General features: G+C 41.6%; 1 protein-coding gene across 5 annotated transcripts in view; it reads right to left on the bottom strand.

Annotated features, from left to right (window-relative positions):
• Positions 1–6363: 6363 nt before the first annotated feature.
• Positions 6364–16924, bottom strand: part of KALRN (kalirin RhoGEF kinase) — a gene marked incomplete at both ends in the record, with an annotated part of 667375 nt that continues 656814 nt past the window's right edge. For all 5 annotated transcript variants that reach the window (XM_080657248.1, XM_080657246.1, XM_080657249.1 and 2 more), the window contains 3 exons: positions 6364–8930; positions 9405–9543; positions 13217–13417. In XM_080657248.1, coding sequence (XP_080513374.1) covers positions 8385–8930; positions 9405–9543; positions 13217–13417 — 886 coding nt within the window. The remainder of the gene's footprint in view (positions 8931–9404; positions 9544–13216; positions 13418–16924) is intronic.

Below are 16924 nucleotides of genomic sequence, written 5' to 3'. Positions count from 1 at the left end.
CAGGTGCTTGGCATGTAGCACGTGTACAGCTGATGAGAGGGAGGAGAGTAGAGGCTGAACTGACTGGGATCAAGGTTATCCAGGAGGGTAATCTGGCCTGCCAATCTGAAATTCCAAGCGTATTCGGTCTTTACAAATCTCTTAAAGAGGAGGAAATTCTCATTATGTGTAGAAGGCAATACTTTAAGGTACATAACCCAGAAAGCCGTAGGGCTAATGATTGTTGCTCATCAAATTGATCTCTTTCATTTCAATATTATTTATGTATATCTGCGTTTTCTCTGAAGAAATTGTGCTGACCAACCAGTGTGAAGAGCCTGTGCATTGACAGTTGTTTCTCATTTTAAATAAATGGTAAATCTTGGTGAAATAGAAGCCAAATATTAAAACATATTTAAAAATATATTTTTATTGATTTCAGAGAGGAAGGGAGAGGAAAAGAGAGGGAATCATTGATTGGCTGCATCCTGCACGCCCCCTACTGGGGACCAAGCCTGCAACCTAGGCATGTACCTTTAACCGGAATCGAACCCGGGACCCTTGAGTCCACAGGCCGACACTCTGCCAAACTGGCTAGGGCAGTGGTCGGCAAACTGCGGCTCTCGAGCCACATGCAGCTCTTTGGCCCCTTGAGTGTGGCTCTTCCACAAAATACCACGGCCTGGACGAGTCTATTTTGAAGAAGTGGCGTTAGAAGAAGTTTAAGTTTAAAAAATTTGGCTCTCAAAAGAAATTTCAATTGTACTGTTGATATTTGGCTCTGTTGACTAATGAGTTTGCCGACCACTGCCGCTAGGGCAAAACATTTTGTTTTTATTGGCAAAATAAGCCAATCAATTTGAACACTCTAGCTAACTGACACTTGGGTGGCACATGCAGAATCTTTCGAAGCCTGATCATATCTATGTAGGCTAATCCAGATTCCTCGAGTTCATACTATGTATGATTCATAAACTTGTGAGATCCAGCCCAAACAGCCTGCCAATTTGCTAACAAAGTTGCCACATGAAACACTAGAATGCAGTTAACAATTCACACCTGAGGCTTGTTCAGCATTTTTAAAAATAAAAAAATGGCCCTGACCCATTTGGCTCAGTGGATAGAGTGTTGGCCTGCGGACTGAAGGGTCCCAGTTCATTCCGGTCAGGGGCATGTACCTTGGTTGCGGGCACATCCCCGGTAGGGAGTGTGCAGGAGGCAGCTGATCGAAGTTTCTCTCATTGATGTTTCTGGCTCTCTATCCCTCTCCCTTCCTCTCTGTAAAAAAATCAATAAAACATATTTTAAAAATAAATAAATAAGTAAATAAATGGCCTTAGTCCAGTGGTCGGCAAACTGCGGCTTGCGAACCACATGCGGCTCACAAGCCGCAGTTTGCCGCTCTGTTGACTAATGAGTTTGCCGACCACTGCCCTAGTCGGTTTGGCTCAGTGGATAGAGCTCCAGCCAGAGGACTGAAGGGTCCCAGGTTTGATTCAGGTAAAGGGCACATGTGGGCTCCATCCCCAGTAGGGGCCATGCAGGAGGCAGCTGATCAATGATTCTCTCTCATCATTGATGTTTCTATCTCTCTCTCCCTCTCCCTTACTCTCTGAAATCAATAAAAATATATTTAAAAATATATAAAAATTAAAAAATGCCTTAGAATACTTCTCCAGGCTACAAAATTGTTATTTTCTATCCAAAATCCTGGGCAAAAAGTGTTGTAATATTTTTACCTTGTCAGAGGCTTTCATGAATTTGGGGAAAGAGAGAGAAAATTACTTTTTTGAACAAAGGTTTTAATTAGAAAACAAAAAGGCCACCAGAAATAATCATCTTTAGTATAGTATATTTATAGGCATGAATAACTTGTGAGATGTACATTTTGAAGTTTCAATCCATAACTTATAACATTTACTATAGTAATGACAAGACAGCAGGTCATCACTTTACAACATTACACATGAGTGAATTTGACTTACAAATAAAATATTTACAACCTACATTTACAAAATGACATTGTGTGCATACAAAATGAATAACTGCAGAAAATTTTAAAAAATAATAAGACAACTAAAACCCAGAAGATACACTTAAGGCAGACCAGCAAGACACTGAAATAATTAAGGCTGTGGAATTCTTCTGCACCTTGAAAATATAGAGCTATTTATCAATACTGTGGAGTGATTTTTAAACCAATTATTAACAAGCCTGATGAAAGTATGAACTTATATGTATATGTGTAATGGTCCCTATGGGGAAACCTGTCCACTTGTGGAGAAGGCCCTTTATCTGAATAGCCAGAGAAGCCACCCCAAATTCTCAGAAGACTTGGTGGGGAGGGGTCACTCAAAACCAAGAGGTACCAGTGCAGTTAACCAACTGTTAATAATTCAAATATAAAGGTACTTCTGACTCCATATAAGCATAATATCCTAAACAATGGCCCTATTATGCTTCAGGCTTTGTTGATTTGGTTTTGTGGACTTCAAGACTGCAAATAATTCCTAATTGAGTAGAATCTAACTCTACCCACCAGCCCTAATGATTTTGAATGGCCCTGAATCATTTTCCAATAGAAAAACTGACCCACCTGGGCTGTCTTCAAATGGATAGATTTCTGCATATGAGCAATAACATATACATATATATTATACACTATATACATGTACAGATGTACATATATCCATATTTTCTAACAGTTTGCACTTTGAACACTACTGTTCTCTGACTAGGATCTCACTCTGAAGAGAATGTTTAGTTTTTTCACAGTCTTCACATTTGTCTTAACTACAGTTTTTCTCACCTTCCCCATAGAGTAGGCTGAAGTTTGGCAGAAACAGAGGTAAAAGCACCAGGGTAAAAAAAAAAAAAAAATCAAACATAGAGATGACAGATATGGCTTAAGTAAGTGAGAGAATATGTACGTTTGTTAACTTCAAATTCTTAACCACAGTCCTTGAGATCATGGTAACAGTCTCCATAGTACTCCTGGATGTGGATTCATTTTTTTGATAGAAGTCAGGCATGATGGAACTCTTATTCTAGCTATTCTTGGGCTAGCAGTTAGGTTGCTTAAATTAAGCCTCCAGAGTTGGGGCTCCAATAATTTTATGTGCATGTTTTTCTACCACCCTCCATTTTCTCAGCTATTATCACTATCCAAAATAAGTTATGTGAATAAACAGTTAATCTTGAACATTTGAATAGAAACTAAATCTGATCACAGTTTAGAATCTCCCAGCAAACAGGCTGACAGGGAAACACAATAGCCTGTATTATTGCAGGCTTTCCGCAAATATCTCTTAAAGATGAAAATTTGCCTTAGAGTAATTGCTTTTTAACTTCTACATATATTAAAAGTGACGGTCCTGGCTGGTTTGGCTTAGTGGATAGAGCGTCGGCCTGTGGACTGGAGGGTCCCGAGTTTGATTCAGGTCAAGGGCACATGCCTGGGTTTCGGGCTTGGTCCCCAGTGGGGGGTGTGCAGGAGGTGCAGGAGGCAGCCCATCAATGATTCTCTCTCATCATTGATGTTTCTATCTCTCTCTCTCCCTCTCCCTTCCTCTCTGAAATCAATAAAAATATATTTTAAAAGAAGTGATGAAGAAAATATGGCCTATGATACCTCTGTGTTCTCTTTCTGTATAGGTTTCTCACATGAATATTTTCTAGATGTGTAGTGCTGTGAACAAAATTCAGTGCCTTTTAATCCTCTAGAGTTAATGAAACAACCAGAGCCTTAGAGTTTTTAGAAAATGAATACGAACACAGTAGCTTCCCTTAGTAGAGTATGTGAAAACCTTATATTTCTTAACCATGCCCCATTTTACTCATTCGTTTCCAAATGATCTCAAGATTTTAAATAGTTAGGAAAACCATGATACAAATGAATCCACTGAAAGCTTACATACTGGGTTTGCCTAGCCTGCACCCCACAGAGTTGCTACATGGGAGAGAAAGAAATAGGTCAACATTCCCCCAAACTGAGCAAGGGATGGTATTTGCACATTTGCCCTGCTGTGGAGACCCCTTATGTGTGACACATTCCCTCCTCTATCAAATTCATGTGACAAAGTTTTAGTTAATACACAGAAATAACCTCTATCTGATTTATAATATATTTGCTCCTTCATATTCTCACAGATCTAGATTTCCATGCTCTTTCACATAAGAAAAGAGTGATGACTAACTTACGGGCATCAAATCATAAAGACTATGAGAAAGAAAATATACTCCTGAAAAAAACTAATTATCTTAAAAAAGAAGGAGAAGAAGAAGAAGAAGAAGAAGAAGAAGAAGAAGAAGAAGAAGAAGGAGATTCAAGATTTTCCTTCCCCGAATCAACAGTTCTATTCATTTCTACACCTGCTCATTTAACTGGCTTCTGTAGCAGATGACAGTGAGACTCTGAGGAGTGAGTTGTAAAATCAGACAATATTTTATTCTCACTTCTGCCCTCCCAGTGAGGAAAGTGGCTGTTTGGGGTCTTCTCTGCCAATTTTTCCGGAGTGCAAAGCTCTCTGAGAAGAGAGAGCAGCCATTGCTTTGGAGGGCATCTTACTCGTTGTGTCTGCCATAAGAAATACTGAAGAAAACAGCTTATTGACATGAAACTTCAATCAGCTCTTCCTAACCTTTTTCTGTAGACAAGCTTTTAAATGATCAAAGTTACAGGCCAAGACCAAATAATATATAGACAAAGAGCACTTAGTACTTCCAATTAAAATCAATTGATGGAATTTAACCTCATGAGTTTGCAAACGGTATATAAAGACATGAATATTGAAAAATTGGAATGTTCAAAGTTCCTATCAATAAAATTCTTAGCACTGGCAGTGTGTAGCACTTCAAAAAAAAAATCAAAGTATTTTCTAGACATCCCAACTAAGGTATTCTTCCAACATCCCTATGAAATTAACGTCTACCCTCTTTCCCCTTAACTTTCTAACAGTGGAGACATTTGGGGCCAAATAAAAACAGACTCTCTGTAAGAAAGGATGAATCAGGAATAGCTGAGGTTGAAACTCAAGAATTCCTAGGCTCACCCTATATTCAGATGTTTTCATTTAAAAGGTATTATAAAATGAAGAAAAATGCTGCAATATCAGTCACTCTAAATACAATGAACTTCTTTATCTCCCATCCTCCCCTCTGAAAGGCACTACCATTATAAAGGCTTTGTGAGTCACAAAGCAGTGAAGCCAGCTTTTCCCCTGCCTCCTCCTCTCCCCCAGGAGTGATATGGCTGTGAGAGACCTGAAGGACACTGCCAACACCACACTTTAAAAAAAAAAATGTTCCCACATTCAGCTGTAAGTGGATATAAATCTATTTAATTTGAAACAATTGTAAAAGATGCAGTAAATCATTATGCCTTTTAAAAATTATTCTGAGTTGTCCCTGACCTTCCCTTTTTTCTCCATCCCACCTTTACAAAACAAAATAAATAAAAAACCCTATGCAATGAATATAAGCCAAGCAAGAAGCCTGTGACTTTAACCAACATTTATATTTTTCCCAGTTCAACTACAAGTTCACTTTCACTAATTCCTCATTAAGTTTTGATTTCAAGGTCCACTGTATTAGAGAAGTGAACTAATAAGAGAAATGGACTATTTTCTCTCCTTTCCACTCTTCTGTTATCCAAAAGACTAACTAAATATACCTCCCAAAACAGGTACAAGAAAGTGATCCCTGGCCCCTCGTCTCTCACCTAAGGTCCATTTCCCAGTCCTGTTCTGGAACTCCTCGTTACTTCCAACTTGCTGTGGAGAATTCTTGAACCAGGATCGCACCTCATCATTGCTGTGAGGAACCAGAAACTTTGCAGACAGGGAGCGTCCCTGTTAGTTTCCTTCAGTTGCCAAACTAGATAAACTAGACCCTCTTTCTCTTGGGGCTGCTATTAAATTTATTCTACTCTAATGATTGTACTTTGGCTCCAGTTAACAAAATCATACTACTTTTCATGCCTGTGTCCTTTCCCTTCTGTCTCCTCACTTCCCCAAGTGTCCTTGGGGAGGGGGAATTCCATGCAATTTCATGTCTGAACCCTCCCCACCCTGCTGTAAAAGCTGATGCAAAAGCTTTGGCTCTAACATCCTGTCAACCGCCCTCCCCACAGCACGATTCCACTGATGCTCTCTGTGCGGCCTGTGTACCATTGTCCTGGGCCCTGTCCTTCTGAAGCAGAAACTCAGCTTGTCTCCTGCTTGGTCATCAACACACAGAATGACTCGGCAGGGGCTCTTTCATCGCCATGCGTGGTGGATGGAACAGAACTTGCCAGGCCATACTATATGGATATTTGGAATCCCTAGTGCCTGCACTCTATCTCATGATGAGCGCAGGGGCCAGGCTTTCTTCTTTTATGCTATGTCTCATAATAAAGACAGGTTTACGGAAAGAGTTTTCAGTAAATTGTTTTACATTTTAAAATATCATGTCATATAGCATTTGTATATACATTCGTTTCTAAATGAAGACTATGGAGGGTTCATCAAGGGAGCGCTCTGAGGAAGGGACCCTTGATGGCCCAGGCCATTCAAAAACTAGGAAACGAACACAGTCGGAGTCAGTTTCCACATATTTGGTTAATCCTGAAAACACGAAGTGCTATCTAGTCTTATTGCTTATACTTCCTACTCATTTATTAATTTATAATCTTGGATGGGATGAAGTGGAGGGTAGATGAGGAAGTTGACTTTGAAATCAGGGGAAAGGAATGATGAGTATTTTTAATTCTACCTTTCCACTGTGCAGATCAGTGTTTTGTATATTAAAGTTCAGGCTTATGTCCACCCTTCTTTTTCACTTAGATGGGTTTGTAGTTCTATTTATCCTTCGTCAGCTCCCTGCTTGCACTTCTGAGCTGCATGATTTCAATGTTCTCAATCCTACTCTAGGACAGAAGCAATGCCATTAAACCTGATTTGGACAAATATGTGACTTAAATATTAAAAGTATTGTTTTCATAACCACAAGTTTCAAAACATGTTCTAGAAAACAAAGAGTGGATCATGTACAAACACAAAAACAGAAACGTTTTCCAAAACAAAAACAAAAAATAGAAAAAAACAAAACATGAAATACCCAGGTTTAATTGTTTTTCCACTAGCAGAACAAAGGGCAGTTAATAGTCATCTGATGCGGAGAATATACACCAGAAAGCAGCATCGGCCTCAAAGTGCAATTAGTCCTTTTAGTCTCAGGAAGTATTGGCGGCTGAGCGGTGGTAGGTATTGCAATCGCAGTTAAAGCTCAATGCTCTGTTAGGGTGATGTATTGGGTTTTATTCCATGGCTTCAAAAAGGACTTGGGACCAGGCCTTTGCCAGGCCTATATATGGCTGCCTCCTTTGGGTGAGCACCCCTTAGCTTCCACAGGGGGTAGGAAATCAAGTAGGCCAGCTTTCTGAGGACTGCATCCTACAGTTGTAGAGGTCAGCAGAAAGTGGTACAGAGTTCCAAGAAACTGTAGGAAAGGTTTCTATTTGCCCTTTTGTATGAACCTGTTATATTCGCTATCAATTTCAAACCAAGTGTAGACATAAAAATAGCCCACAACTCTTACTGATTTTCCGGCAGGCTTTCCTACCAGATGAACTCTGAGCTGCCAGTGAATTAGGGAGTAGCATTTCCTATACAGAACCTAGTGAGTCAAGTGCCTGTGACTGAGAGAAAGGTCTTCTCACCCACAGATTGCAAAGGGTAACTGCTTTCTCTTAATGCACAGGTTCTGGTAAAAGATTTCTATACAAGATGTATAAAATGCTCTAAAAAACTCGTCATCTAATTGTGCTTAGTCAAAACAATGTAATGCTTCGGTAAAGAAATCACTGTCCTAACTGGAGCACTGCAAGTTCCTTATGATGATTTCATATATATCTCTATATTATAAAGCTCTGAATCCGGAACGGGATATAGTTCACTGTATGTGTAGATGGATCCTGTAAAGAAACTATATCTAAGGAATCTAAATCATACTAGTTGGCATACATGACATCTCTGTTAAACAGAACTTTTTGCTTAAAATTTCAGCCAAGGCAGAAACCTTTTACACTCACGACAGTGAGCTGAAGTTTTGCCCAGTTACCCACTCTCTTTGGAACGCACAATTAATATTCTGTATCAGCTCATATTCTTGTTATCCCTGCCCCTCTTTGTTATACTCTCTGTGACTTTCTCCTTCTTTGTCTCTTCTGAATGGCCTTCTGGAAAGCCCTGGATGTAGGGTGATTTTTCTGCTGCTCAGACCCTGAATAACCACTGACGAGGGACCCTCTCTCAATCCAGAGAACGGCATGGGGTGAAATAATGAACGGAATTATTTACAGCACATTCAGTCTTGCTTTGGTTCACACTGCGTTTCCATGTGAAACCTCCAGGGCGGGGACATGGCTACGTCCCTTGGTTTACCCTGTTGACGATGTAGCTCTTGACGTTGGGAACGGGCCGCACATCGTTCTGATGCTTGCGGCGTTCTATGAAGCACGCCAGGCGGGAGGTGTCCAGGGGGATCTTGGAGTAGCTGCCATTGTGGGGCTGCAGCCACGGATGCTGCAGGCAGGTGGCCGCCGTGGGCCGCCTCCGGAAGTCTTCCTGTAGGATCACATTGATGAAATCTCTGGCGGCATTGCTCACGCCACAGAAGTATTCATGGGGGAAGCTGAAGTCCACCCGGCACACATTGATACACGTCTCTTCTTTGCTCTCATCCAGGAAGGGGGAGACCCCACTCAGCATGACATACGTCAGAACCCCAATGCTCCAGATGTCCGTGCCCAGGGACACAGGGATGCCTTGGATCACTTCCGGGGCAGCAAACTCGGGGTTGCCCAGCAGGTGGTGGATGTGGAAGTGACCTGAGATCTGGACAGCATCCTCCAAGTCGATGAGCTTCACTCGAGGCACTGGAATCCGCAGGTCAATGAGCAGGTTTTCAGGCTGAGGAGAGAGTTGCAAGGAGGCGGGGAAAAGAGAAGGCAAGTTCAGTTCTCTGTTTGACTATCAGTAGGACTCCATTAGTTCCAGCACAGTTCTGCTATATTTTGGTAAAGCCTCTAGTGTATGGGACATCCCCTCTGCAAAGCACATAGGAGGCTTCAAACTAAGCTTAACTGGGGTTGGGAGGTACTTCAAAGAAGTCCTTTGACATGGAAAATCATGTTTTCATAGGTACCCCTTACTTCTGCAGCGAATCAAGTGAAGAATAATTTATTCATTTTGGAGAACAGGGGCTTTCTTGAGCACCATGGAAAAGTTGAAAGCACACTTGTGTGACAACCTCGTTTCTGTTTAATATTCATAAGGGTTCTAATATAAGTAAATAAAAATGAATTAGAATTGACATCCCTCAAGGATCATGACTGGCAGGTTGGACTTGGTCGCTTCCCTGCAAGGGTGACTGTTTCTTATTACCTTGATGTCCAAATGGGCCACCCTGCAGTTGTGAAGGTACTGCAGTGCTTCCATGATGTCTCGGATGTAGAAGGCTACCTTTTCTTCCATCAGCTCATCATGATTCATAAGGTAGTCTAGGAGCCGGCCATCATCCATCCTGAAAGTAGGGAGGAAGAGGCAAAGGAAATATGTTTGTAAAGAAACAAAGAAATAACACACATACAAATCTTTCCTACCCCCTATTATAGAGATCAAAGTGGTCATACAGGCATATTTTATCCAGAGCCCAGAGTTTAGTTAGTCAGAACTCAAACAAACAAACAAACAAACAAATAAGCTAACAAGTAAATAAAATTACAAATGTGGTGTGCTTCAGGGAAGACATCTGTATATCTTTGTTTAAGACACATTCTGTTTGGTTAACGTTTAAAATTGCTCACGGCTAAAAAGATCCAACTCAAAGGTCCTTTGAGAGGTTAGGTTGTAAACTAGAGAAGTCTTCAGAGAGAGAGAGATTGAAAGCTATCTCAGCAATATCTGATTACCTGGAACCTGGTGGCTACAAGAAGCCCATAGGCTTTTATTTGCTTCCTTCTACAAAGTCAGACAGAGTGGTTAGAGCTTGCCTACCTTCTCTCACCCCAAATGGCACTGTGAACTCACACACAAAAAAACATTTAAATTGTGGCAGCCTAGTTTCTGTTTAATATTCACAAGGATTCTAATCTAAGTAAATACATGAATTAGAATTGACATCCTCAAGGATTTTTATTTGTCAAGTTTTAGTTGGGGAAAACCAGGAAGAAGGCAAAGTTTTTCTTTGGCATTCTTGACCCCCTTTTGAAACCTTTGCCTTTTACTAGTAGCAACTTCTCAACCTTAAAAACTGTGACTGAGAACAAGGTAGGAGGAGCCAGGCAGACCCTGATTTGAATCCTGATTCTGCCACTTGCAGGCTGGGAGCTCAGGGCAAGTCATTTAATTCTCTGTGTTGTGGTTACTTCATCTTTAAAGTGGCAATAATAATAACCACAGCAATAATACCTACTTCATTATGAGGAATGTGCAAGGACCAAGTGAGACAATGAGGCATGTACACATAATTAATTGGTAGTAATAGTAAGTGCTCAATAAATGTCAACTACTTTCTTTTATTAAAAAATATGTTTTTATTGATTTTTAGAGAGAGAGGAAGGAGAGGGAGAAAGAGATAGAAAAAAATCCACCAGCTGCCTCCAGCATGCCTCCTACTGGGGATCGAGCCCAAAACCAGAATCGTACGGGCGACCTCTTGATGTTGGGATGACATTCAACCACTGAGCCACTGGCCGGGCAATGTCACCTACTTTCAGGTACCTGTGCCCTCTTTAGCAAGGAGTGACCAGATGTCAGATAGTTATCCTCTAATGTGCACTGGGCTCTTAAAGGCACATCCCCAGGAAATGCCCAGGCAGAGAAGCTTGAGTAAAAGTCAGAACTACTTTTAAGCACAGCTGAAATGCCTTTGGCCAAGTTTCCATTCTCCCCCAGCTTCTTCCTTCTTACAGGTCTCTTCTGCTCCCTTTGACAGGAGCAAAGGTTGGGACCAATGAAGACCTCCTTTGCTTTCCTTCCTCTCACCCTGACAGGCATGGGGTGGGCGTGGTGAGTATGGAAAGAAGTCGTTTTGGGCTTGTGAGATGCATTCCCCTGGACTTCTTGGAGAACTTAAGGGAGAAATTAACAGCAGCACTGCTTTGAGATGCGAAAGTCTCAGCCACCAAGTTCACACTTAGAGCAGACGCCCAGGCCTGCCATAGACTAGAGAATCGGAACCTCAGTTGTCTGCTTAAGTTGCCTGGTAGAGAAAAGCTCTACCAGCCATTTGGATGGTCACAGAGAGGGAGACCCACAGTCACAGCATAACCAAGATTTAGCACAGGAACTGCCTCTCACCTCAAGTCCTACCAAGTACCTTTCTAGGTTGTCACAGTAACTCTCTCCCAAATATGCATGTACCTACTATATTGAAACCATTCATTTAGCTATTGGTCTTCCTCATTCAATGTATAACACTTCAAGGTCAAGAACTACTTTTTTCATCTTTGTTCTTTCCGCCCCAATTCAGGTCTACACAGTGGTTGGCACATAGTGAGTGCTCAGTACATGTTGATAAACTAATTCAATTCAACCTTCATCGAGTTTAATCCCTGCAACATCTCTGAGAAGTGATGTTGAGACTTCACAGATGAGAACCCTGAGGTCCAGGAAGCCACACACACTGCCCCAAACACGGAGCTGGGATAAGAACTCAGTTTCTTCATTCCAAGGACTCCTCTTTCCATTGCACCAAGAGCCTGGTGATTGACACCTTCCCTGGGATGGTGATCTGCAATCTGAAGGAGCAAAGGTTCTGGGTTGCTGTACCTCCTTGGTATGCAAGTGATAATACCTTTTATTGGAAGCATAGGCAAGTATAACATGTCTCTTGTTAACAAAGATAATTCACTGTCCACAGGATTCACCTTTTGAGTTAGGAAGCTCCCAAACAAACAGGTTAGGCTCAGAAAGGCTGTTGGTAAGTGTATTTGCTAAGTCCAAAGTGACAATCTACCAGCTACTGCACGGCTGTGTAACTATCAAAAAAGAATTACCAATACTGACAGTGTTGGTTTTGTCTCCTCTTGTTTCTTTTTGACCAAGTTACAAATTTAGCCTAAGATGTTTGCATTTGGGCTTTTCTTTATTCATCATAAGTAAATTTATGATCAGTTACTTCTTCAAACACCCCCATACACATACAGCTACACCAACAATTTTCAATTTTTTTCATCTCACGGCACACATAAACTAATTATTAAGATTCTGCATAACACTAAAAATATATTTTTTGCTCATCTGACAAAAAAATAGGTATAATTTTGATTCATTCACACTGGACAGCTACTGTTGTGTTGGCTGTTGTCAATTTTTTATTTGACAATCTAAGGGAAAAAGGTCAGTGCCCCTGACTAAACAGTTGGGTATTGCATGTTTTAAAATTCTCGCAGCACACCGGTTGAAAATCGCTGAGCTAGACTAAGAAGCACACAAGAGCAAGACTAAAATGACTGTTGTAAGCTGTCAGTGCAGGTGCTTCTCTGCTGAACAGAGATTCTGTGGAGCCATACGCAGCACTGGCCTCCGTGCCAATGTCTGCCTCCTCCCCACGCCGGGTCTCATCAGCACCAATCTGATCATGTTTCTATGGGGCTCAGAACTGCTGGAAAGACTTTCTTCAGTCTCTGTAAAGTCTTTCTACAGCACAGAGCATGCGCTCTGTTCTTAGCTTGGGGTAGTGGTGAGGAGAATGGGACCTCACTACTTTATCTGACGTCTTCCATGACCAAACTATATGGTTGCCCGAGTCCCTAGAAAATCTGGAGTGAGTGGAACATTTCGAAGCTAAGGTTCCATCCTTGAAGGAATTTCTTGGATGGTAGACGGGATGTGATGGCAGTGGATTGATGCACAACCCCCCCCTCATTTCAACCCCACCCCTGTCGATAAGCCTATTGTCCATCAGGTTTTTCTAAACTGCCCGGCTCAAGAGTCGACAATAGAAAGAAAATGAAAACTGAGTGAGAGAGATGTGGGTTTAAGTCCCAGCTTTTCCAATTCCTACCTTTAAGGAGCTTCCTTATCCTTGATTTTCTAATCTAAACAAATGGGAATAACATTTTTATAAACTGGAGGGCGGAGTGCCTGTGATACAGAACACTTTGTCAACTAACACACTGTATTAAAGATAACTGCCAGTAAATAACCCAAACAGCTGGGGACCACCTTAGAGAGACGACACCTGTACTTACAGTTCCAAAATCAGGATGTAGGACGTGGGAGACTCATAGGTGTCGTGGAGAGTGATGTACTGTGGGTGCTGCAGGTGCTGGAGTAGGGCAGCCTCATGGGCAGCCTGCTCCTTCTTCTTCATTTTTTTGCTGACGAATTTCACAGCAACATCTTTGCGGGTAGCTTTGTGGATGCACTTCTTCACTATGGAGAAACGGCCTCTGGAAAACAGAAGGGAGAACGCATTTTGTCAAGATTCCTTAGTCAACTGGGTATTATCTTACTCAAGGAAGTGTGACGTTTTCATTGAAGTGGGACAGATAGTAACATTTTATTAGGAATTCTGTTTTCCTGTACAGTGGCTGCCCTGCCCCCTTATCCAGGGGAATACATTCCAACACCCTCAGGGGATGCTGAAACTGCAGACCGTACTGAACCCTACATAGACCATGTTTTTCCTATACATACTTACCTTTTTTACGTAAAGGAAGCACTTTATGGCTTCTCTTTGGTGTGTCTGAATTGCTAGCATCACTACTCTTGAGCTTTGAGGCTATTATTAAATAAAACAAACACTGTGATACTACAATAGTTGATCTGATAACCGAGATAATTACTAAGTGACTAATGGGCAGGGCGTGTACACAGCATGGAGATGCCGGACAAAGGGGTGATTCATGTATTGGGATAGATGGATGGGATGGTGGGAGATCTCATCAAGCTACTCTACACAGGGCATAATTTAAAACTTACAAATTTTTTATTTCTGGAAGTTTCCATTTGATATTTTCAGACCACAGTTGACTATGGGTAAATGAAACTGTGGAAAGTGAAACCATGGATAAGGGGGGACTACTGTATTTTTAATTATAATGTTGTCGTTCAGAAACACCATTTTTCCTTCCTTAGCATTTTAGGTTTCTTTGAGATGCAAAAATATTTTTCCATCATTTTGAACATCAACCACAGGTTCAGTTTTCTTTTCTAAACAGAATATCTATATATACAAAAGGCTAATATGCTAAGTGTCCAACTGTCTGACCGGTCACTATGACATGCACTGACCACCAGGGGACAGATGCTCAATGCAGGAGCTGCTGTGACGCGCACTGGCCATTTACAGAGAAACAGCACTGTGGACCTGGGGCCCACAAAGCAACACTCATCTTCCCCAAGTGGGACACAGGCCCTGCCACCACCCCGAAGTGACACCCCACCAAATCGCAGCCGACGCTGCTGTGACCCCATGGTGCAAAATGCAGCCCACAGCCCAGCCCAGCCTGGAAACAGTGGCTGTGGGCACCAGGTAATGACATCACGTAGCAATGCCCAGCTTCCTCTCCCTAGTGACTAGCCTCCTTGCAGTTTCTTCAGCCCAGGAACATGACTTGCTTTATAGCCAGGTGCAAACATTTTGTACTTTAACCAAATGTCTGTGAAGCATTTTCTTGTGTGCCTCATCTCATTTGATCCCCACAGAAGTCCTGGAGTAGGTAGATAGGAGACTCAGTGGAGTCCTATTTTATTTTCATTAGCCGGAAAATGGAGATTTAGAAAGCTTAGAAACTTGACTAGACTGAAAAGAAGTAAGAAATGGTGGACCTTGAAAATGACTTCAGGTTTTCTCACTGTGCAGAATATAGTCAAACACTGCTGCAGTTAAATATTTTACCCTTTGTTCTCCTTGTGTGATCTACAATAATAATCTGCTTTGTGTTGATATTTACTGCTGTGTTGCTGACAATTACCTGAAAGAGAAGTTGGGGTGCTTCACTGGGCTGGAAAAAGTTTAGCTAAATAAGAAAGCAGGTCTAATTAAGCAAGTTTATCTATAATAATAAAAGCATAATATGCTAATTAGACCAGACAGCGAAACAACCTTCCAGACATCATTTTGGATGTCATTTCGACGTCCTTCTGGTTGAAGCCATGGTGGCAGGGGCTGAGGGAGAGGTGGTTAGGGGCAATCAGGCAGGCAGGTGAGTGGTTAGCGGCAATCAGGCAGGCAGGAAGAGTGGTTTGGGGTGATCAGGCAGGTAGGTGAGCAGTTAGGGGTGATCAGGCAGGCAGGCAAGTGGTTACGGGCGACAGGCAGGCAGGCAGGGGCAGTTAGGGGCAATCAGGCAGGCAGGCAGAGTGGTTAGGAGCCAGTGGTCCCGGATTGCGAGAGGGTGCAGGCTGGGCTGAGGGACCCCCCGCCATGCACAAATTTTGTGTACCGGGCCTCTAGTCTATATATATAAAGCTCTCACTGGCGCCAATCGCATGCGTGTGTTTCGATCTGTCATTGTCGATGAAACTGTGGAAAGTGAAACCATGGATAAGGGGGGGACTACTGTATCACCCCTAACTGCTCGCCTGCCTGCCTGATCACACCAAACCACTTTGCATGCCTGCCTGATTGCCCCTAACCACTGTGAATTTGGTTGACATGGTCAGTATAGAGAAAGGGCGAATAGCAATATTAAAATATTTATTTTAATTCATTTCCTTTCAATATGCACAAATCTGTGCACCGGGCCTCTAGTATTTCTATAAAATACAATGATAACAATAGTAACAATGTTAAAAGAGGAATTCTACTTTTAATCATTTAAAAAACATTTTAAAGAGGCTATTTTTAATTTAATTTTATATTTATTATTTTTAAGGGAAATTTCTAATATACACAACAATAGAAAGGACACTATAATAGATGTTCTATGCACCTAGTAGCCCACTTCAATAATTATCAACATTTTGCCAACCGTATTTCATCTATTCCTTTCCTGCCTTCTGCTTTTTTTAAGTGTTTTAAGCAAAATTCATATAACATGTTATTTCACTCATTAATACTTCAGTTTGCATCTTCAATTGACAAAGACATTTAACAAGTATATACCACCCTCTATTTTTACATCTACCAAAATTAACCGCACCTAAAAGAAAGGAAATGTTCCCAGGCGCAGCTGTAGCCCTCTGGAGGGTAGTAAGAGAGTGAAATAGAAGGAGGGGGGTGATCAGCAATGGAAGCAAAGAAAGAGAGGGTCAAAGAGGTGACAAGCCAGTGCCATCAAGGCCTGTCCATGAGGTGCCCTAACCCATCAGTAGAGGAGTGAACGGTCTGAAGAGCAGTTCATTCCCTTAGCGGAAACAGATACATCCAACACCATGGCCATGACCAAGACTGTCCAACTGACTCCTTGACCTGGCTCTGTGCTCACCAAGCAACTTTCTGACAATAACTGTGGGTTTTGTTTGTTTATTTAATTTTTTTGCTATAGATTTTCCCTAAAAAGAGAATGTACTAATCAATAAAACAAGTATCAGGCAAATATTAATTGAATGCCTATTACATGCCAGACACCATTCTTGGCCCAGTGAACAAGTATTTGGTCAAACTGAAAGTTTTATTTTACATCACATATTAACACATTGTCATTCTGTGAGTTTGAGTATGATAAGGCAGTCCTTCCAGAGGACCTTGAGTGCTGAGGACAGATCACCTGACTTTGTGGCCATGTCGAAGTACTGCTGCCTTCATTTTTGTTTGTGTTGGTCAAAGTTATGCATCCCCATGGTTTACAGTCGTTTAGCTTTACAAGGTTTGCTATTAAAAACAACACTTTCCCATCATCCCACCATCTCCCTTTGTCCTCCCCCAGAGGCAGTTTAATATACAAGTTTAATATATTTTAGCTGATTATTTAGATATTTGCTTCTGTAACTCTAAATATAGTATGTTTTGA

The sequence above is a fragment of the Plecotus auritus genome (genome assembly GCF_963455305.1).
Source record: "Plecotus auritus genome assembly, chromosome: 2".
In the NCBI taxonomy this organism is placed as follows: domain Eukaryota; kingdom Metazoa; phylum Chordata; class Mammalia; order Chiroptera; family Vespertilionidae; genus Plecotus; species Plecotus auritus.
The sequence above is the reverse complement of the archived record's forward strand: the minus strand, read 5'-3'. Positions and strand labels throughout refer to the sequence as shown.